Here is a 24479-nt window from a genome sequence, read left to right on the forward strand (position 1 = left end):
CGATGCCTAGCGGTTCCTTCCCCACAGAGATCCCCAATCCGGAGGCCCAGACGAAGGCGTTCTAACAACAAGCCGAAAACGCCACAAGACTAAGCACCAATTGTGCTTATTTGCCTTTTCCAACAAGATAGGGGGCCCCTCCCCCTGGCATAGACCGATGGTTTTGGTCCTCTGTTCGTTTAATTCAATCCACACCCTGGTTTGATCTTCCCGGCCCTCAGAGCACAGCTAGGCAGAGTGTGCCTCGTTGTACCTCAAGTCCGATAAATCAGGTTTTCCTTGCACTCTCTACTCGTTTGAGTTTATATTAATAACATGCACTCTTGGATCAACATACTAGGTCCTGCTAAGATCGAACTCAGCTTAGTACGTTAAAACCTTTAGGCACTTAGAGTCAAACCAGGTTACTGAACAACCTTTGCTAGAATTTAGTGACCAAATATTTGTCCCCTATACCTCTCTAACTGTGCTGTGCAAATGTTGAATAACTATTGCTATATAGTGTAAATACTTGTTACTGTTCTTCATCTTTTTTTATATGTTGTATAATGTAACTTGCATCACCCAAATGATACTAACTCACTAAATATGTGATTTTTGGACAACAAAAACATTTTCTTTTTTGTACTGATGTCCTTGTTGAAAAAAAGTCTGATATTGTGTATGATTTCTGTTTTTCTAAAAAAGAACAATACACACAATCAAGAAATAGAATTAAATAACTATTACTATACGAATAAGGGATTTGTGCCTTATTAGTTATACTACGTAACGTGATTGTGTACTCATTAAGATAATAGGCTTACTATCTGAAGCTCAACTTGTAAAAAAAATAAAAAAAATCTCGAACAAAATCATTCAGTCACCCCAACCTAAGGGTGGTGTCAATAAGTATATCTGTGGTTGGAACTCCCCATTTTTGTTCCCTATCCTCTACTGGCAAGCCACGTATCCATTTGAGTGAGGAGTGTTTTCCGTTGGAATTTAGGAGCTGGCATATTTTTTGTTTCCCTATTCTTATTCCGATTTGTCTTCCTTCTCTTTAAAGTATGTAGCTTAACACTAGGCCCATCAGTCTCAGCAATTTGCTCACTTACACTCTGAGAATTCAGTAGGGGCAACAAAATGGGCAAAACACGTAATCACTCTGAATACACTCGATTTCAGGTGTAGGTCTGTTAGGTGTTTGAATAGCACAAATCGGTAACTGATTGCCTTGTTCACCTTGGCCAGGCCGTATACCAGCATCATGAGGAGTTGGTATACTATCCCAATTTATCGGGGAAGCATGAGCATTCTGTCCCGAGTGCAGATCTGATATATCAATTAATGGATTAAATATACCTGCCCTCTCATGATTAATGTTCCCAGTAGCCAGCTTGTCCATCATTTTGGCAAGACTGACCTGCATAGCATTTAATTTGCTGGCATTTTCCACCACAACATATTTTATGTTATAATACAATCCAAGCATAGACTCCATTACCAGATGCAAAACTGAGTATCAACGTTTGGCAACATTTGAGACTGTCTTCTTAGATGTAAGTTTTTAGGCGTAAATAATTAGCTATTTGAGAAATGGATCCCTAAAGGGTCATTTATATCGACCCCATTTCTATCAGCCCCCAGCTGAGTCATAGGAGCCACAGGGTTATTCCTCAAATAACTGGACAATGTTTTGGTCATATTAGTAACATCCATAACATTATATAGTCTGATAAATGACTCTTCCAAAATTGCAGAACCATCAAGAGGGCAGGCACTAACAATATACTCAACCCCCATTTGAGGGGGGCCAATAGTATCAAGATCAGACGGCTCATTTAGAACCGTAAACTGGTCCTCTTGGGGAGAGGATAGGACATGATTTGTTGGTTCATCCAAAAAACAAAACCTGTGCATAGGTAACAGTCTGAGGAGGCACACAAGACCCCTGCCCAGCACCACCTTCCTCTCACTCCCATTAAGCCTCACAACCGGCATTAAGACTCCAGGCTCAGATTCATTTCCGACCCTATTTTTAAAGCCTAAGACCATCTCTGGGGTTTTACTACTGCCCCCATTCTTTTCATTGGGGGCTTGTTGAGTACCAACAGAATCCAAAGCCTGCACCTTACTACTAAGTTCAGCCGGCATGATTTCAATCAATTAAGTGATTGTGGAGGGTGGTTAATAACTTCCATTAACTCAAGGTGGAACAAATGGGAGTTGCTTGTTACGGTATGACAACCTTTCATCGCGGGATGTTTTTTCGTGTTTTTTTTACCGCAATTCTTTTGCCAAAAAAAGTCATCAAATTCTTTTGGGGGGGTTCGAAAAATATATATATTGAGTCAGGGTGTTCCGGGATATATAAAAAATTAAAGGGGATTGGAGGACAACCCTGCCAAATGAAGAAAAAAAAGCCAGGGGCTGCGGGGGTTTCCCTCGCAACCCCCGCTCACTCTTCAGACTGAACTGAGCATGTAGATTCTAATATCCAAACCATTCAGGAATCACAAAACTGCCTTTTCTGAGATCATGACGCACGCTGTATTGGCGAGGCTTTTGAGAAATATGATCAGGATCTATGTAAAGAAGCTGGTTCTGGGGGATCTAAATTCTCCTCCCCTTTCCCTCAATGTTCAGCAAGCACTGAATGAACCTCTGACAGAGAAGGAAGTGGGGGAGGAGATTTAAACAGGAATTAGTAGGAAAGCAACTGGAGAGGGTGCTATTCCATCCTAGGCCTACATTATAAGGCACTTCGACCTTCAATTTATGAAGATTTATCATCCTTGATCTTGGGATCCATGAAGGCGGGATGCCACACCGGTACTGAACTGAATTGATGGTGTGGCCTTCTGCGAGAAGGATAAGGAACCGTTGATGCGCTCTCCTTTCAAACCAATCTCCTTGGCCAGCATTGATGCTATGATAATGTCGACCAGGTCGAATGACTGGCCTCTGGCTCTGATCCATGTGGCTCAACAAGGCTTCATTAATAACTGTTTTGTAGGGCAATTTTCTAGCCAACTCTGACCACATCAATCAGTCTAGCCTCCTGCTGGGAGCAAGCAACTTCATGGTGAAGAAGGAATTCAAACAGGTCAAAAAACAATATACCTGTGTCCTATAGCAGACACATGGAATAACAAAATTCAACTCAGTATTAATTGTAAATAAGCAGTCTATAGCCAGAGTATATATTAAGATCCACCTGTGATTGTGTTTACAAATTCAACAATGTATTTAACAGGGCCAACATTTGTTCCCCTACTTTTTGTACTGCACTGTATTCTGAGTCACTCGACTAACCACAAAGATCCATAACATTAAATTAACCCTGCCTTGTGAATGGTCTTGATTTTAAGGTCTGCATGCCAACAGCCTGCTCATCCTAACCTCTAAAAGAGCTGAGATATGACAGGGAACATGGTCAATCAAGCAAAACCACAGATGCTTGTCTATAACATATCCCTGACGTCGCTCGATATATTGGGACCCACATCAGATATGTGGGCATTTGCATTCTACAAGATCAATCTCAATTTCTTAGTACTAATGACTTACATCTAATGAATACAACAGATGAGCTTCTAGGAAGTAAGAGTCCAATTCAGATAGTCATACACCCCAAAATGTCTTTTGTGTTCTCCCACCCACTGACATATATATTACTATGAAATATTCTAATGAAGTGGATAGGTAGTTGAATTATTTCAGGTGTAATAGGAGCCAGTTTGTCTAAGTAGGCATGAGACCTTTACACCCATTTCCAAAGGGGATTTAACTCCCCGGATTGCCAGAGGTATTGCTGATCTGAACTGTTCTAGTAGATCAAAAGTTATATCAGCGCAGAGCTCTGTAAAGGCACTGAGTTAAAAGAAATTGAGTTATTTTTATAACTCTACCATATAGTTGTCTTTCGATTGCGATACCCAATCCCTAAATATATTGGCGACGTCAAGCTAAATATCAACACTACCCTGGAGCTAAGCTGGAGACAGTGGAGTGGAGTGTTTCCTTCATTTGCAGCATACTTTACTGAAAAAAAGAAACAGCACCTCATGTCAAGGAATAAATAGTGTCCACATGTGGCAAAGTAATGAGCAACAATTGGGCTCGATAATGTCTGAGAGTTGGACCAATTAAACAGTTTTATACTCCACTGTCAAATAGTCTGTAAATAGTCTGTAATTCCCTGAGGCATTTCAATTGGATGGTGTCGAAAGCATTTCTTAGGCTAAATTCATTAATCATGGGCAACTATTCGACTTTCAGGGATATTTTGTTATGCAAATTGATTTGCAAAACATGGCGCTAAGTAAGGTTCGATCATTCAGGCATGTGCATTTCTGCACATACTTTTCTTATTAGTGGTGGGTACCATCGAAACAAGATGCATCCTGGTTTTGAAATACGTTTTATGTTATGTTAAGTTATGTTGTCCAATATTTATACTGCACCCATCACCACCATAGTATTCCCACGTGCCTGGCCTTGTCCAAGAGGTGGCATATTGAGATCTGGTCTGTGGAAAGGAAGGGGACATTTGTGGATCAGGTAATAGGAAAGATAAATTAGACAATAGAATTACCAGAATCAGAGAGGAAAAACAATTGGGGTGAGTGGGAGGGGATATGGTTGTCGAAGTAGGGATGTGTTTTTCTCAAATGTGATAAGCTATTGGCAAGCATGAGTGTAGGACTCGGGATTGTACAGTTCGGATTAGACCGAAGCAGTGTACTAGATGTAGTTAGATTGTGAGGGCTTGCGTGATGGACTCGGTAGTTGTCCAAGCAGACCCTATTAGTGTGAGGGCTTTCACCAGATTAGTTTGTAAGACATAATTGTTGTATCAAGGGAGAGCACTGGGTTTGTCAAGCCAGGACTGTGGGCGCCAAGAGGGGGATGTTTATAGAAGTATACCTGGGAAGAACGTAGAGTAAATGGTAGGGGGGGGGGAGAAGGGGCATGATGAGTATAACTCACTGTCAAGTAACAAAATAAGATTCATAAGAAAATAGCTCAAGCGACCAGCTGTTCAAGCTAGGAAGACAAAAACAGTCCTAAGCGGAAACTCTGTAGCCTCTTGCATGATGAACCCCAACAAACACTAGATACCCAACCGCTCCATCCTCCAGATCAGACAGAAAGCGACCGCCGCAGGGTGTGTTGCCTTCTCATTAATGCTCATTCCATGTCCAAATGACAGCAACATCTATTGCTTGCTCTTTCGGGGCAGCATGTGTTTACTCTTTGTTCTACCCGGTTAATATAGTCAACCTCAGCAGCAAGACGTGAGGAAGAATCACCCTCCTAAACAAGAGGACCTTGACAATGACAATACTCTCCACCAGCCTCCCCACCAGACCCTAGGCTTAAGCTTCTGTGCAAAGTGCTTAAGGACACAAAGCCTGTCTTTGGCACAGCAGTGGCCAGGCTTTTGAGCCTTCCACGGTGTCATGGTGAGCTTTGGAAATACAGAAACTAAAGCCCTTCTGCTTACACTTCCCTAGGGCCCCAACAACATTTGAGAGGAGTTGTATGTCAGAAATCCAAATTTGCCAAGTTTGCAAAAGCTCCCCGAAAAATGAGCAAAACACATTTTTTTGGGGAGGGGGGGGGGTCTCATTTATGTCATGGTTACCACAAGGATTTCTTTTTTACTTCACCATATCCTAGGCTTCTCTTCTGGCCAATGTGCTTAAGGACACAAAGACTGTTTTTGGCTCAGCAGTGGCCAGGCTTCTGACCCTTCTAGAGTGTCATGGACAGCCAACGCATGTGAAAACTATGCCCAAAAAACCAACAGCTAAAGCCCACCTACTTACTCCCCTGAGCCCTAAACGGCCACAAACAGCCAGGGTCTACAGATGGGAAAAGCTGGAAGGAAATATGGGCACATTTAACCGAGGGTGGAATTTCGACCGTGACTTCCCTGGAAGCAGAAGCCCCGGCTGGCCTTCCTGGAGGTTGCTGAGTCCTGCCAAGATCTTCATGGGATTGGTCATACCGGTGTGTGAGGCAGGAATACTCTTAGGCTGTGGCTGGGCACTCATGGGAGTTAGTTTACGTAATCAAGCCTTTGACTCGCCGTCTCAGCCTAGGCTGCAGTTACTGTGTCCTGTGAATTCATGGCATCATGCTATTGTTAGGTAAAAACAGGGGTGTACAGTCTAAATAACAGATTACATTTCGAGGCCAACCTTCTGTTCCCTTTTTTCATAATAAAATGTTAACTATTAAATATTTATTTAATATTACTATTACTATTTAATATTAAAAATAAACGTTTAAATATTTCTGAAATATTAAAGAACACATTTACTAAAAAGCTCTTCAAAGATCAAAGATCCTCCGCTGATGACTGATTTTTATTTTCCACATGCCAAACAGCATTGGATCTGATGCCAACCTTATGGATGCTTTAATGTGTATAGGAACATTATTAATTGCAAGGAAGTGGCTGGACCCTCCATTCTTTCCCAGAGGAGCTTGAGCAGACAAGATTTGTCTGAGAAATATGTTTTGCAGCATCAAACAGTGCGGCTGGACGTGGCGCTAAGTGGGAATTGCTCAGGGAATAAGTTAAGAATTTGTAAAGGCATCGAGACACTTGATACAATAACAGCCGCACATACTCACGTGGGGATACCATTTTCTCCTGTTTTTATAAGGTCTCTTAGGCTCTTGACTTATCTGACTGGCTGGAAGCTTGGAACACAGTAGTCTATTAAGACTAATCCTTGGATCACTGTTATCACATTATGTAGTTCTTTTAAAGATACTTTGAAAATGGGCTGTCATTTTGTTTTAGCCTCTGACATCTTTGTTTTGTTTTGACAAAAAAGTCATTTAAGTTGTTCACAAATAACTGTGTTTATCTGGTCACAGCTTTCAGATATTAATTGTCTTGTGGTATTAGGGTGTTTCTAGATGGCTGAGTGCTTTTATTATTGGTCCAAACATTAGATGTTGTGTACTGGTGTATGCAAGAGTCAACTGTGACAAGCTTCTATCAGCCTCATCACGAGCTGGGCGTTAGCCCTTAAATGTGGTGGTAACGCTATTACTGCTGCATTTAAGGGCTGGCCCTATTATGAGTTGGTGCAGAAACTTTGGAGTTTTACCACCAGCATTTTGCTGGAGGTAAAAATCCTGCTTTCTGTCTTATTTTGGGCGCTATTAGCGCCAGCGCTAATTGACCCAGCGCTAATAGCACTACGACACGCCCACTGGGCCATTGTAAATGAGAATTTACCGTTAACCTGCTTTTCGTGATCCGGCGCTAACACTGCTGGACCGAGTAGTGGTAACGCTATTTGCACTGGTGGTATCCCGGTACGACCGCTGGGATAACGCTGGACTCGTATATCCTTTTAGGCACTGTCACATTTGTGAGGTCTACAAAAATGAAGCCAAGAATAGAATAATGTGTATTCAAGATATGCATACTTTTCCTACTTCTGTGGCAAGAGACTTTTGCAGGCAGTGAGTTTTTCAAGCAGTGGAATTAAGTCTATTTTTTTGTATTCACATAACCAGACTTTTCTTTATTATTTCTGTTTTATGGTTAGAGGAAATTAGGCCTGCATCAATTATTTGGTGTGCTGTTATTCGCAAGAGATACGTTTCTGTGAGTTTTATGAGATAGAAATTGTGAAGAATTATACAAAAATATCTTCAATGTCTACTATATAAAATAGCGAAATTCCCTGTGTCAATAACATGAACTTGATAAAGAATTTGGCAGTGCGAAACATGTCGGTTGGCCAATTCGGGTGCTATTCTTGAATAAATCATTGCCGTTATAGATTTACCTTTAGAATGTGTATAGGGTAATGTATACTTATGCGGTGGTCTATCAGCACTTATGATCCAGTTGACGTAGACAGAGTTGCTTCACGTCAGTTTTGCTGGAAGAACCGTGTTTTTAGACTTGATGGAAAGACAGGTGATCGATAATGTTCTTGGTCAGTAAGGGAAGGCGGTTCTAGGGACTTGAGGCATATGGGGGGAACGTGCTACCGCACACACAGGATCAGCTGAAAGTGAGGGTGGTCAGTAAGAATACGGGTGAGGATCAAAGGTGTCTGGCAGGAGCATAATGATGTAATTTACATGAGTAGAAAGGAGATCCATTCTTGTAGGGTTTGAGGGGGAACCTGAGTTTCTGATTTGTTAAAGTGTAGAGAGGAGATCAGATGGGGAGATGTGGGCCATGGGCTGAAAACAGATGGAAGGGAGGCTTTTTGGAAGAAGTGCCATGACAAATGCTTTCAATTTTGTCAATAAAGAATTTGCAGAGGTTTTTGCACATGATTTGTGAATTTGTGAAGGTACATGTAGAATTCTAGGAATTGCAGAGTTCACCGAGAACTTCAAGGAATTCTTTGGTGGTGTAAAGGGGCATCTGCAGAAATGATCAAATACAAAAATACCTAATGAGAATTGACCGAATTTATTTGGTTGAATTTATTAGGTATTTTTGTACATTTGAAATAATATATAGATGTGGGGTGGGGTAAGGGTATAGGTGAAGGTAGGGGAAGTGGGGTGCTGTGGGGTTCTCCTTCTCAGTAGGTATTTCTTTCTGATGATTTCACGGTAATCTGTGTAAAGGGCATTGCTCATCCTTGTGGAAGGTGGGCTTATTTTGTTTTTCTGATTATTATTTTATTGTAGCGTCCATGGTGGGGGAGGTTGACCATCTTGACAGTGGGCTGCACAGGAGTGACACCAGCCTTGTTCCAGTGAGCACAGCTGAAGTTTGAATTAAAGGATTGCTGTGGTGAACCATTTTCATTGTTGCTTTAGAGGAGAGAATCTAGTTTTTGGGTGGAGTGCACCTTTCATTTTTTCTGCAGGCTTTGTATAAGACTGTTGTTCACATATCTGGCCCTGTGGAGTGCACCTTTCATTTTTTCTACATGCTTTGTATAAGACTGTTATTCACATATCTGGCCCTGTGGAGTGCACCTTTCATTTTTTTTATATGCTTTGTATAAGACTGTTATTCACATATTTGGCCCTGTGGACTGCACCTTTCATTTTTTCTACATGCTTTGTATAAGACTGTTATTCACATATCTGGCCCTGTGGAGTGCACCTTTCATTTTTTTCTACATGCTTTGTATAAGACTGTTATTCACATATCTGGCCCTGTGGAGTGCACCTTTCATTTTTTCTACATGCTTTGTATAAGACTGTTATTCACATATCTGGCCCTGTGGAGTGCACCTTTCATTTTTTTCTACATGCTTTGTATAAGACTGTTATTCACATATCTGGCCCTTTGGAGTGCACCTTTCATTTTTTTCTACATGCTTTGTATAAGACTGTTATTCACATATCTGGCCCTGTGGAGTGCACCTTTCATTTTTTTCTACATGCTTTGTTTAAGACTGTTATTCACATATCTGGCCCTGTGGAGTGCACCTTTCATTTTTTTCTACATGCTTTGTATAAGACTGTTATTCACATATCTGGCCCTGCGGAGTGCACCTTTCATTTTTTTCTACATGCTTTGTATAAGACTGTTATTCACATATCTGGCCCTTTGGAGTGCACCTTTCATTTTTTTCTACATGCTTTGTATAAGACTGTTATTCATATATCTGGCCCTGGGTCTGGTCAGCACAACTTTTTAGCCATGTGAAGCACATGCAATGGGTTTGCAACATTTCTGAAAGAAGTGGTTGAAAAGTACTGCAAGAAAATACTTCAAATGAATACCTCTGCTTTCTTTTCTAATATTGGCATCCCTGTGATTCTTTTTAGAGTGGGCCTTCGTCTGCCTGGTGATCTTGGGCACGGTGCTCTTCTTCGTCATGGTGGGCTTGTGCTGGTGTCAATGCTGCCCCCATAGCTGTTGCTGCTATGTCCGCTGTCCCTGCTGTCCGGATACATGCTGCTGTCCCAAAGCACGTGAGTAGCCACAAGGAATGCCGCAATAGCTTTCACCATGCGCTTTTCTTGCGGGCTACTTGTCCACCTGTCTCGGTTTGGCCTTCTTGACCAGTGGCCCCCTCAGACATTTTTCATAGGGGTGGCCTGATGAGGTCACTGCAAATCTTGGGGTGGTCCACTAAAACAAATACATAACCGGCAGGCGGGCCGGTGGGGGGAGCAGCGGTTTCATTAGGGTGGCCGTGGCCCTCCTTGGCCACCCCCTCTGTTCTTGACTGTCACTAGTTGCTTAGTAACTGACTAACATTCACAGGTGTGGTTTCGAGCACTAGCTGACCAAATGAATACACAACAACATAGTCTGTGGAAAAGTACCATCAGACTTTCTTCCAGAATGCATTTGTGATATCGTTTCTGATTTTCTTTTGGGTTTCATATCAAATAGTTGATTTGCAAGTATTGACGAAATTGAGAAGGGCAGTGAATGGTACCCCTCTGCCATCATTTCATCATTTTGTGACAACCAAACACACTCAGTGGTCGAAATGGGTGGGAGTGGTTGGGAGCGGTGCTCCTCTACTTTTTTCAATTACGTTTTACAGGTCCTAAACTTTTATTTTGAAAAGAAATTGCTCCAGAATGGTTTTGTTTTAAAATAAAAGTCAGGAAGAGGTTGAAACTTGCATGGGGGTGCATGGCAATGGGGTCTGAGGGGAGCATGGTCAAGCCTGCAGGGATCCATAGCTCTCAACCTTTCATGGTCGCTGGGCGGGTGAATACACCCGATTTTGCATTTGGCGGGTGAGAAGCCCATTGATTGCTATGGGCGTGTGGGGAGTTTGGCGGGTGAGGGAGCTGCTTAAGTGGCGGGTGACACCCGCCAAAAGCGGGTGAGTTGAGAGGTATGAGGGATCATAGTTCCACAACTTCTTTTCGTACACTTCAACGGATCGGGTTTGAAAGCCTGAGATGGAAATGTTCGAGGGAGAAAAGACTGAAGATTATTTTTCCGAAATAACCTTTGGTCTTTTCTCCCCTGAACATCACCGACTTGGCCACCGCACACAACCCCATCCCACCCCCACCCACACACCCCTACTTACCTTGCTGCCGACTTGCTGTGTCCCTCCGACCCCTGCTCACGTTAACTTCTGTGATCAGGAACTGGCGCTGCAGTGTCCTTTCCCTTTTATTTTTGTGTCCGGCTGCGGGGGACTCCCCCACAACCCACACTCACAATATAGTGAGCAAGGGTGCGGGGGACACCCCCGCAGCCCCAGCCACTGAATGCGTGATTAGGTCAAACTTTTCAGCCGTTTAGTATTTTCAAACGCCGAAATTCGGCCAAAACCCCCGTTCGGTCTTTTAATCTCTGTCTTTTTGCTGATTCCCACTTCAACCACTGGGCACACTATAGTTCTAACCCATGGTCAATGCCTAAGCGCATCAATAAGCGGAGCTGCCGCATGGTCGCACAATGTGTTTTCACAGATGGTCTTTATGGTCTTGAGGAAGTGCAACCTGGACCTCCAGAGAGATTCTTTGGAGATACGACTTTGGAGGTAGCCATGGTGCTATTGGCGCCATGGCTGCCTCCAAAATCGGGTCCGGGTTCCCTGAATGGGGAATTACCGGGCCATTCCGAGTTTGGAGGGCCCGGTAATTCCTCCTTCAGGGAACCCGGCCCAGACCTTCCCCATTCCCATTTGAGCCCCCGTAGGGCTCAATGGGAATGGGTGCAGGAGCTAACAATGGGCCGATTACGACGGGCCCGTTGTTAGCTCCCTGGTCCCCTTGCGGGACCAGCTCTGGAACCTCGTAATAGGGCGGAATGGGTTTAACAGCGCTGGCACCATTACCGGTGCCGTTAAACCCATTCTGCACATCTTGTAATGAGGCCCATGGTCTCCACCACTGCAGATCCACTTATAACTGCAACTTTCTAGATCACTATGGAAGCCACATGCTTGCTTCTACAAGCTTCCTCCAACCAAAAATTCAAAGCTATTGAGTTGTTGTAGTACTCATTTGGAACAATGGAAGAAACCGTGGCCATTCACTCGGGAGAGTTATCACAACCAACAGTCTCCTATTCCCATTCCGATATTACTGCAGTAGGTCTTGACATTTATTTGCGCAACGTTTTTCGCAAACAATGATCCAAATGGAAATCAAAAAATCTAATTTAGTGCAAGGGAAAAGATAGCTCCTTGAGTTAAGCACCTGCCTCTGACATCTATGTGTAACCTGCTCAGCCCTTCATCCTTCTGAGCTTCATCAGTGAACGGCTATTGCGCCAGGTAACAATAACACTTATAAACAGCAACTCAGGATCCGGTGTGTACAATATATATACTCACAATTATTATCAGAAAATAATGAAAAGGTAAAGGAAAGAGGCTACTTCCTTCTTCAAGATTTTTTATAGTAATTCTATGTCCAATGGCCTGGTCACATAATGGATATTGATTAACCAAACAGTCTCACATTTGTTTCACTAGTTTGAGCAGTTTAGTGGAAACTGCTCATGGATTTCAGCTGCCCAAAGCCCCTCAGCAAGGACAGCCTGGCACTCTTAAACACAGATTCCTCCTGCTGTCTGTGCCCCCAAGCCCCCTCTGCTGAATCTAGGTCTAACTCCTCAAACTGCCTTTTTGGATAGGTACCTGTGGCTAGGGGCATGATAAAAATAAATGCCACTAAGAAAAAAAAAACACTCAAAAAATGATGACCACCTGAGATCTGACCCATTGCACCCATGTCCATTGCCAGTACATATGTTAAGGACCTGGGGGTTGTAATAGAGGCTCCCAAAGGATACGTCTTTGACCAAGATTGGCGTTTTTGTACTCTGGACCCTGAGAAGAGCGTTGACCTTTATGACCTTCCTTCTCAAGGTCCAGGTGGCCCTTGCACTGGTGACAGCCAACATCGCCCTTGCAAATAGTGTTCATCAGGGGCTCCTGCTCTACCTCATGAAATGGCTATAATACATGCAGAATGTGGTCGCGAACATCCCCACGCGCCTGCACCGCAGAGACAACTTCAGCCCATGCCCGTCAATCCCTGCACTGGCTACTGGTTCACACAGCATGGAATTCAAGTCCTAATGCATGGCACACCATGCCTTCAATGGCAAAGGGTGTAGTTTCCTACATATAAAGGTTCCTCATAATGTCACGCGTCACTCCTTGCGATTCTTCTTAAAGGGCCCAATACTGATGCTAAAGTTCAAAAGACATACATTGCATACTTGCCAACATGACCCGTTCCAGTCTGTAGATGCTTATCCAGTCCTGGCTTTTTCCTTTGCATTTAGGGACTTGTAGTTCCACTTTTAAAACTCGGACTACAAGTCCCAGAATGCAAATAAAAAACGGGACTGGATATGCACCCACAGATTGGAATGGGTTATGTTGGCAAGTATGTCACTGGGAGGTCAGAGTTTGGCCATCCTGGCAGCAGGACTCTCAAAGCAGCCTACCACTTCTCTCTTGGTGGCTAGAGGGGCAATCAGGGCTCAAGTCGAAGGTACACGTGGGTGGACCGTGACCCTCCACTTTTTTCAGTAGCCCTCCACTGTTTTCAGAGGGCACCTTGATATGCTAATTCCTGCTGACACCACTTTCAATTGGTATGTTAATGACCCCTGGGAGTTCCAGGAACGCTCTTATGCCACATCTGTTCACAACTACTCTTCTGGAGGACTCCTATCCCGAAGACCCCCTCCCCTGCTACCAATACCAATCTCACCCCTGCTCCCACTACCAATTCCAGAAGCCTCAGCTACCTCTGAACCCTCACTGTAACCCCTTGACTGTGTCCCCTATGCAAAGCCCTCTGTTGCTTCCTAGCTAGGTTTGATGGTATATGATTCTATGTCTTGTGGTCACTTGTTGAATGCCGGCTGCACCCCCTGCAACCCTCTTAAGGACGTTTTTCCCCAACCCTATGGTGAGGTGAGGTGAATAAAAGCATCTATCCTAAAGGCAAGACAAGAATCCAACCACAAGATAGTCCACGTTCACCTTGAGTAGCAATGGCAGTGCAGTCAGGCTTCACTCAAGGGAGGGGAGAAGGCTGGCAGATAGGTACAGTCAGTCCCTATAGATGCTACACAGGTATTATGAAAAATAAACCTGATTTAATATAGAATTACACATAAGGCGAGTATCAGTTCAAAAACGTGCTTTGACTTAGGCACAAGACACAGTAAAACAGCTGAGTCTCATTCCGAGTTTGGTGGTAATTCAGCAGTAAATCCAGTGAAATGACTGCCAAACTCGATTACCCTTATCACCACTTGATCCGGTGGGTTTACCACAGGATTAAAAGTGGTGGTAATTCCGCATTTTTGGAATCCATATGTCTCCATGGGAATAGTTTTGTGATTTACTGCGTGGTAAATCTGCTGATGTTCGGAAGTAAAGAGGAGGATCCCCCTCCACATTACCCCCAAATACATCATTTGTCCGTGCTAGAAATACAGCAGTAATTATGTTACCACCAAAAAAGTGGCAGTAATATGTATTCCTGCACAGCCGAACTTTTAATGAGTCTCCATGCATGTACACAATCAGCAAAAGAGTAAATAATGCACGTCCTATACCAGGCGGTAGACTCTACACATTATGTTACTAAGGGGTGCAGAGAGAAGGGATCCTTAGCAGGCAGTTACATGCATACACATATGCGAGTACATGGGTTCAGCAATTGTCCCCCCAACTACTAATACCGAAAAGTGTAACCAAGTGACCAGTGTTTTCCTACGACACAAGAGTGCATCCTAAGTGAACAGCAGATGTGTATACATTAAACCCCATAACCACTAGCACTAATTACAGTTTTTGGCAGAGAACTCTAAGAGCCCAAGGTGGGGCCAAGAAAAATACCACAATACAGGTAAGTATCCATTTTACATACTTGGGAGGGGTTCAAAAGTGTGTGAAAGATTTCTCTACAGAAAACACCTGGACTAGTCTCATGGGCAGCCTGAGGTTATGACTCAAGGATGGGCAAGTACTACTGCTACCCCACAGGTGCAGCCAAGTGAGCAACCAAGATGAGACCCCCTTGAAGAGCTCCAGGTTCAGGATCCAGCCAGCTAGAAAAGGATGGATGCTAGGCAGAATTCAGACCAATGGAAGTCAAAGGCGATTCATGGTGCGGGCGTCAAGGGGCTACAAAGCCCAACTACTTCTGGAAATGGAAGACAATTTTCGGATAATATAAGGATCCCGGGACTTGGGACAAAAACCTAGGAAGCCAGCCACTGAAGATTTGGTTAGGAAATGGCAGCAGAACAGGTAAAGACAAGGCTTATTTTAGAGTGCTGGAACAAGTATACAGTACCCCAGGACTTGAACCAGATACCAGTGATGGCCCAAGTGGATACAAAACTGAATAACCCATCGTAGCAGAAGGGTGACCGGTCAACCATAAGCAGAGACAGAGGAACCCGACCAATAGGATTTGCAGAGTTCAAGGAGCAAGATGGGTCAGACAGCCAATAACAAATGGTCCCACAATGAGAGCAATGGCTGGAGGTGACCCAGGACATCTGAAGACAGAGCTCTAGTGGAGTAGTGGTGACCCACCACTTTCCGAGGCTGGGTAGGCTCCCTACCTTGAAGCGATTGGTCTAGTATTTCGCAGGGAGGCAACACTGCAACGACCCAGAAACAGTCCCAGCAGAGGACAGCTTGCCCACACAGCAAGGAGGAACGGGGCGATGTGGGAAAGCTCACCAAGGGATTCCATCAGCCGCAAAATTAGCTGGGCGCGTGGACAACGGAACGAGAGTCCAACCTGTATGGCTAAACCTGGTCCTCAGAAGTAGCAACCTATCTGCCTGGCAGTCCTTCAGCATCTCAGATATATATCTACTGGTCTGAGGAATGCACAGGGTCTCTGCTAGATCAGCACACTCTCTGTACTGCCAGCCCTCCAATCACACATCAGCCAGACACACACAGGTTTTGGCAGTTAGCCAAACAGGTAGCCTATAGAAACCACCAACCAATCAGGTTCACTCATAGAGGATGTGCATTGGGCTTGTCTGGGGGCAGGAACCCTGACTCAGCCACCATAAACCACACTAGAGGGTGCAGAGCTGAACTCGGAGTGACCCCATCATTAGGGAAACAATCATTTCAGTCCTGCCCCTAGTCCACACAGACCAGGGGATGGCCCAAAATAAAATGGCCGGGCTCAGGGCTTAATAAACATGCAACAGTGCCCTAATGACTACCCTATTGTGACATTGGGCTACTAATCTGATACAAATGACTGAGTGCCCGGTGAAGGCAAAACTAAATTACACCTGCCACCAGCTTACTCCACAGCATATGTGTATGGAATTAGAATCACCTTGGGACTAAAATGGGGTGCCTATAAAGTACCCCTACCCTCGTAGCCATACGCCTACCATAGGACAGCGCATTGAAATGGATGCAGTGACCAGGGGGCTTTAGTAGGAGTGCCCCTGCTCACAAATATGAAGTCAAAGATTCAAGAAAAGCATCAGGGGAAAAAGCGAAAAGTTTAGGGGGCCCTCTAAAATCAGACACGAGAACCCCCAAAATAGAATTGTGTCCTAACACACTCAAAAAATGCTTCCCACCGAACGCTGAATGTTTTCCACTCTACTTGTGTTCCTCCTAAACACTGCCCTCCCACTCGGCCACTGCCTCCCTTTTCTATCTTCTTAGGAGGTTCGGCCAAACATTTGTTTCTGTGCCCCTTTGTCCCACCTAAACGCCTATCCTCGCCAGCATGTCCCCCAAATACCTTATACTGCATTCCTCCAGCAGGAAGCCTCTTCTGACCATGCATCATCGCACCCTAACTAGTAAGCATGCACCCACAGCCCCTTCAGCCCCTCTTTGCACCCCACACCTAGTCCTTAGCGGTCTCCTTCATTTGAGGGCTGTGGGAATAAGTTACTCTTACCAACCCACGCCATCACTGTGCACTTGACTGAGGCAGCTATGAGTCTTTCTGAGGCCTCTCCATGTCCCGGTGTGCCGCTGAGGCAATGTGTCCGTAAAGCGATGTTCTCAGGGCCTGGCGTTCCATGCTCCTCCTCTTTGTGCGCTGCATTACTCAGTGGCACTTATGACGCGAAGTGACCAACATACATAGGCTATACCAGAATCTAAATACTAACCCTCAAATCCTTAGCAGGGAGAAGCCATTTTATGGCCACTGTATGCGCTTTGAAAGGTTTATGGTCTTTGCATCAAATTATTTGCATCGAGGGACATTTGCATCAAATTGTTTGCATCAAAAACATTTTCCTCTAATGCATTTTCTTTTCTTTTTTTATTTATGGGGGACCCTCCCAGCCCCCGGTGTTTTACCCTTTAAAACAAACCAGAACAAATGTTTTTTTTCGATGCAAATCCCTCGATACAAATGCATTCGATGGAAATGCATTCGATGCAAAGCCCAGATACCCTCCTTAAATAATCCCTAACTAAACGATCACTGCTCAAGAGCATTGACTGCGTTGGCTGTTGTAGAATTCCGATGTCCCTGTGGCAGGTCAGCTAGAGTTGGGCATAGCTTTGCTGTCAATAGTGGAAGTGTGCTAATACAGAAAAGTGGAACTGTAACTCCAGTGGGGGCCGGGGTAGGCGGGAGGGAGCAAGGTGCCGCACATGTTTCAATGTATTACAAAGCCTGGATCCCAAGACTGAATATCTTGTATCTCTTCTGGTTGGAAAGAGTCTGAGGGATGGATAGTCCGTGGTCCTCATGTATTCCACAGGAGTGCATTGCAGTAGTGTAAGTGACTAGTCTACTATAACTGCACACTTGTTCAGTGGCATCAAGGGGCAAATCCCATGAAGCTAACTAATGTTAAAATAAAATCCTGCAGAAACGGCCTGGACCTCCATCAACTGTAACATCTTAGTATTCAAGCAAAGATAACAACTTGACAAGTTTTCAAAAAATCAGAAGGAGATAGGGGGGAAGGCGGGTGGTTGCAAGAGAACATTTCTCAGTGTTAGCAGAACCCCTTACAGTTTCCGATAGTTAAGATGAAGCCAGATAGTTATTCCAGTCTGAGATGTTTTCAGACTTTGTAAATTTACGGTGAAACAGATTTCTGTTTAGCTGGTACTGCTCTACAATGAAGAGGTATGTTTTAACTTCAAAAAGAACTGTTCCTGGAATGGTGAAAAGGTTTTTGAAAAGAAGTGGAACTGTTCCCCCATAGCTCCCGCTCACTTCGAACACTGTTTGCTGTTCAATAAACATGAACGTCTTCTCTTTCTCTCCTCTAGTGTATGAGGCGGGCAAGGCTGCGAAGGCTGGATACCCTCCCGTGGTCCCCACCAACTGCCCTCCCTACTACATCTCCACTGTCCCAGTGGCTCCCGTCCCGCCTCCGATGCTGATCGAGAAGCAGCACGTTCCACCGCTGGTGCAGAGCGACTCCATGAGCGGGCAAAATGGTAAACTGGATTCTCTCTTTCTCTTAGTGCTCCTTTCTAATACATATGTTCAAATTATTCGAAGGACAACCGAATAACAAGGGCCTTGTCCAAATGAAGTGAGGAAAGTATGATTCCAGTTTGGCTAGGGGTGAATCACTCGAGTCAACTGGTAAATGGCCTTGCTGATCGATAAACCCCAGGGCAGATGTGTGAGTCTGCCTCACCTCTGGAATTTCCCCAGAGACCTCATGGAAGGGTTAAGAGGAACAGCCTGTTGACTGATGGCTCAAACAAGTTTTAATTGGGTGCGATCTGAGGCACACCCATCCTGAATTCTTCAGTGGGAATTTGTGCACTGATTTTATTCAACTTCTTGGTTTATTTGTTGAGCCATCATAGCCATATGGCAAGAGAGTGATTTACAAAAACTCAATTTTGAGCAATACATTTGCAATGAAAGGTCCAGTGGTGGGAAGAGAGACTATCCTTAGTAGATCAATACCAATAGCTGATATGAAGAGGTTGGGGTTTAAAGATCTTTGGAATGACAGGAGCGAGGGAGAGAGTTTTGTGGCAACTACAGGCCCAGAGTTGTATCTCATCTGGTGGAGAGTTGCAGAGTTTTGCAGCATTGCAAGAAAAGGATTGGTTTTCCTAATTTCACCCTCATGGATCCAGGGAAAGCCAGGCTCAGGAACGATCCTTTGCTTTTGGCTGAGCACGCGGCCACTGCATGGATCAGTTCTTGATGAAGAAAAGTTGATTAATGTAAAAGGAGATCATTTTGGGTAATGACGCTTACATTAAGTCTGACGGGATCCAGTACAGGCTGATCAGGTTTATAATGGTTCTCGCGAGGTCACGCAGGGGATGGAAAATACAGAGAATTTTGGATGGTGAGTTTATTCAGTATTTAAATGAACGGTCATGTGTGCTTTACTTGGCTGGGGATTGGTGGATTGTAGTCTCCTTTGCAACATTTCTATGGCTGCATTGATGTTCGGAAAATGAGAGTGAGTATTCTCATTTCTGCTGGCTCTTAATATTCTCTTAGTTAATTTCAGAGGTGTTGGTAGGGGAGGGCCTGAGGGGGCTATAGCCCCGGGTCTTTTGGTTGTAGCCCGGATAGAAGCTCAGCGGCTACACCTAAAAGGCTAGCTAGCCCCACGTCACGTCAGTCCCGAGATTAGCTCAGTGGGATAAAAAAGGAATGTCCATCCTTTTTGCTATCATGACAGCTCCACAGAGTTCAGGGAGGGCAAGGCTGGGACGGCAGGCCGTCCCTTCTAAGACTACTCTGACAGCATCATTGAGTTCTGTTAGGACTGGGGGGATCAGTGGCTCCTTAATTCAATCTGATGGTTCTAACACGATCCCCAGGGAATGGTTATGCAGAAACCCCCTACCATTACACTGTGTACAAAAAGACCTACCATTACAGCCCTTAGGAGCGGGAGGGGTATAGTATTAAGCGCTATATTAAAATAATATACTCCATATTGTGGAATGGTAGATTAAAAAGAAGCATGTTTTCCATTTCAGTTGGGACTGTGAAAATATATGCTTCACCATCAGATTCTCTGTTTAAAAAGTGTAGGCGCAACTGATGAATCAAGTGCATGTATGACTTTGCTGTAAAGGATCAAGTGCACACATGTGTTTACTGCAAAAGATCAAGAGTATACATGAGTTTGCTGCAAAGGATCAAGCGCATGTATGACTTTGTTGCAAAGGATCAAGTGCATGCATGAGTTTGCTGCAAAGTATCAAGGGCATGTATGACTTTGCTGCAAAGGATCAAGTGCATGCATGAGTTTGCTGCAAAGGATCAAGCGCATGTATGACTTTGCTGCCAAGGATCAAGTGCATGCATGACTTTGCTGAATAGGATGACATGCATGCATGCATTTACTGCAAAGGATCAAGTGCATGCATGAGTTTGCTGCAAAGGATCAAGCACATGTATGACTTTGCGGCAAAGTATCAAGTGCACGCATGGCTTTGCTGCAAAGGAACAAGTGCATGCATGACTTTGATGAATAGAATGACGTGCATGCATGTGTTTGCTGCAAAGTCTGTAATATGTTTTAACAGTGATACTTGCACAGTCACCATAAGCAAGGCATGGCATTGCACACTGCCACTAGCTGTCAGCCATGACGGTAATGCATGAAGGCAGCCAACAGCGTGGGGCGCAACTGCCCTCTACCACCACACTATATTTATGGGGATGTTGGAGTTTGTAATTCAATTTAATTTAATTTTGTCTGGGTTCAATGTAGTTACCTCTAAACAGGTAATATCCCTCAATTTTTGTTTATGGGGGGTCAAAGTCTCGGAATGGGAGAACAAAGCTGGGAGCGTTATACAAAAATGAGACTATTGACTACCCCACTCATAGTCCAAACAGGCTAGGCTTGGTGGTATATGTTATCTGTTTATTTTGTGATTGATGCCTTCCAGATTTGTATCACATTAACAATTTTCAAAAAATTCATTTTTTGCAACCGTTATCACAAATTGTCACATACTTTTGAGACAATACATAGAACCATATTGCTTACACACCGTCAAGGGTGAAGACTAAAAATCATCAATCATAAATTAGTCCATATCAATGTATTATTAAGACAAATTTAGAAAAGTTAAAAAAGAGAGAAAGCCGAACATACAGATATGTGTCACAACTCAATGCTGCATGATCGACTTAATCTAATCCTAAAAACAGAGTCAACTATGGGGGTTAGTTGAATTAATGAAAACTGACTTATATCAATGAGGCAGTATTTAGATACAAGACTTCAAACAGTTGGTAAGTCTTTTGTCAAGTGTCGACATGTTTCGGCCCTTCTGGAGATTAAGGCACTATCTCTAGTGTCTCTACACCCATAGTTTTTTCAACGGCCTTCTTCAGGACAGACAATTTCTTTAAATCAGATAGGAAACCTCTTTCATATACCCCGACAAGTTTAGCGCAATCTAAAAACAAACATACAAAACATTGTAAGCGACACAGGTTCGATTGTTCCAAAACAGTGCATATTATCTAAAACACATTTTACTTGTACCATAATTTACAAAGATTTTTCAAAATATTTTCATCCTTCAGAACGAATCAACAAAGGACATGGAAGTCAACACCAATGATACTGGTGTCCCCACTAGGGAACAACAGTCAATATATATCACCAAGCCTTAATTTACATCCTGGATGGACGTGAGATCAAGAAATCCGGCTCCGAAATAGCCGTAACAGATTCAGAGTTCTGATTTTCTTGTCACCGGATGTTCGTGGATCACCCTTTATTTATTCATCTGGCCCGACATCTAATGGGAACCTATATTAGGGGAGGGACAAACCTCCTTATTTCAGTTTCTAGTTTGACAGCAGCGACTCACTCACTACACAACAACTTAATTGCTTGTAAAACAGTATGTTCTCTGTTTTTGCATTAGCCGACACATACAGAACCATAGTGTTATTACTATTATTGTCATGTACACTACGAACTCTTTTACCGGCTATTTCAGAAATTTATTAATTCACAAATTATTTAGAAATTATTATCGCCAAAAAAGGGGTAACTCACTTGGCTCTGCTAGATGTGAGGCAAAACATTCCGTAGTGTTGTTAAGGACCCAATGATGTACTCGCTTTCCCTTCGGGAGGCCGCAATAGATGCAGCTTCGAGTCAGCCTCTTAAGTAGTTTGCCTGTGAAAATTACGAAAACCAATTGTGAAGTCGTGGACAAACACACAACACCTTCACGTATTTTTCAAAAGCACCCAAATAGGTGCACTTTATGAGGATGTTCCCTCCCACGTTATAGACATCTAATAGTGTCTCTTGGCCCAGACACGCTTATGGTGCATTTCTTACGCTTTAAAATGAAGATAAAACGAAAGCGAAGCTCGTGTCTTCCTTTTAGCACTAACATGTCTTACCTTAAAAACTCGTCCAAGCAGCGAACAACAGCATCCCATCGGTTGCGTTCCCGCACTCGACTGCCGACTGAGCTGATTTATCCTCCTCGGCGGGGTCATGTGATCAATCACGTGATCATGCATTCCCTGAGTTAAAGGCGCAGTGCTCTTTGGAGCTTCAGACCCGCAAACAAATACCTAAATGGTATTTGAAGCGGTCAAACAGGATGTAACTTTTGACTTCATGTACACACATGATGTCCTCACTGTTTCTTGTTCATTTCTTATATGGACACAACAACGGAACGCTGCAAAAGATCACAGAGCTCCATTTTTAAAAATTACAAACATCATTTTAGAAAAAGCAAACAAACTCATCAGCTGGCGGCCCACTTCATGACAGGGAAATGAGGGAGTTCCATTCCACAGCTGTATTTAAACCCCTGGTGGCAGTAGTAAGTGAATAAATCCAGAGTTGTTCGCTCAAACTCAGGAGCATCTCTCTATTGCCTCCTCTTTCAGTTGCAGGAATGGTTTGTAATACAAACCAGAAAAGATCAGTATACATGTGTTTTTTCTGTTCATAATGTGCAACTAAGGGTTTATTAGCTACTTTGTTCTTTAAACAGGATTTATGTTCACAAATGAGTTGTTTCACGCATCTTTTAGTTTTGCCTATATAAATCAGATTACAAAGGCATTTTATACCGTAAATTACCCATGATGAACTACAATTCGAAAAATTATGAAATACCCAATTTTTTCTGTTAAGGTCAATTGATTTCAAATTACTTGTAAGGGGGCAAACTACACATCTGACACACTTGAAATGCCCAATTACCGGTGGCAAGTGCCACAAACTGGTTTGATTGGGTTTGATTGGGTATTGCCTCCTTCCTCGGATATGTATGAACTACTAAATCTCTGACGTTCTTTTGTCTCTTAAATGCAAGACGTGGGATGGTGGGTTCAAAATCCAGGGTTTGTAAGATGTGTCAATTGACCTCATCGGAAAAAATTGGGTATTTTTCGTAATTTTTCGAATTGTAGTTCATCATGGGTAATTAACGGCATAAAATGCCCTTGTAATCTGATTTATATAGGCAAAACTAAAAGATGCGTGAAAAAACGCATTTGTGAACATAAATCCTGTTTAAAGAACAAAGTAGCCAATAAACCCTTAGTTGCACATTATGAACAGAAAAAAACACATGTATACTGATCTTTTCTGGTTTGTATTACAAACCATTCCTACAACTGAAAGAGGAGGCAATAGAGAGATGCTCCTGAGTTTGAGCGAACAACGCTGGATTTATTCACTTAATACTGCCACCAGGGGTTTGAATACAGCTGTGGAATGGAACTCCCTCATTTCCCTGTCATGAAGTGGGCCACCAGTTGATAAGTTTGTTTGCTTTTTCTAAAATGATGTTTGTAATTTTTAAAAATGGAGCTCTGTGATCTTTTGCAGCGTTCCGTTGTTGTGTCCATATAAGAAATGAACAAGAAACAGTGAGGACATCATGTGTGTACATGAAGTCAAAAGTTACATCCTGTTTGACCGCTTCAATTACCATTTGGGTATTTGTTTGCGGGTCTGAAGCTCAAAAGAGCACTGCGCCTTTAACTCAGGGAATGCATGATCACGTGATTGATCACATGACCCCGCCGAGGAGGATAAATCAGCTCAGTCGGCAGTCGAGTGTGGGAACGCAACCGATGGGATGCTGTTGTTCGCTGCTTGGATGAGTTTTTATGGTAAGACATGTTAGCGCTAAAAGGAAGACATGAGCTTCGCTTTCGTTTTGTCTTCATTTTAAAGCATACGAAATGCGCCATAAGCGTGTCTGGGCCAAGAGACACTATTAGATGTCTATAACGTGGGAGGGAACATCCTCATAAAGTGCACCTATTTGGGTGCTTTTGAAAAATACGTGAAGGTGTTGTGTGTTTGTCCACGGCTACACAATTGGTTTTCGTAATTTTCACAGGCAAACTACTTAAGAGGCTGACTCGAAGCCGCATATATTGCGGCCTCCTGAAGGGCAAGCAAGTACATCATTGGGTCCTTAACAACACTACAGAATTTTTTGCCTCACATCTAGCAGACCCAAGTGAGTTACCCCTTTTTTGGCGATAATAATTTCTAAATAATTTGTGAATTAATAAATTCCTGAAATAGCCGGTAAAAGAGTTTGTAGTGTACATGACAATAA

General features: G+C 43.4%; 1 protein-coding gene across 4 annotated transcripts in view; it reads left to right on the plus strand.

Moving 5' to 3' along the window:
• ILDR2 (immunoglobulin like domain containing receptor 2) overlaps positions 1-24479 on the plus strand; it is a 1152771-nt gene that overhangs the window by 1043581 nt on the left and 84711 nt on the right. For all 4 annotated transcript variants that reach the window (XR_011283425.1, XM_069635971.1, XM_069635970.1 and 1 more), the window contains exons 5-6: positions 9766-9912; positions 18186-18356. Coding sequence is in view for 3 of the 4 variants with exons in the window: in XM_069635971.1 (XP_069492072.1) it covers positions 9766-9912; positions 18186-18356 (318 nt within the window). In the remaining variant the exon portion in view is untranslated. The remainder of the gene's footprint in view (positions 1-9765; positions 9913-18185; positions 18357-24479) is intronic.

The sequence above is a fragment of the Ambystoma mexicanum genome, chromosome 7p, assembly GCF_040938575.1.
Source record: "Ambystoma mexicanum isolate Mex_15411 chromosome 7p, UKY_AmexF1_1, whole genome shotgun sequence".
NCBI lineage: Eukaryota > Metazoa > Chordata > Amphibia > Caudata > Ambystomatidae > Ambystoma > Ambystoma mexicanum.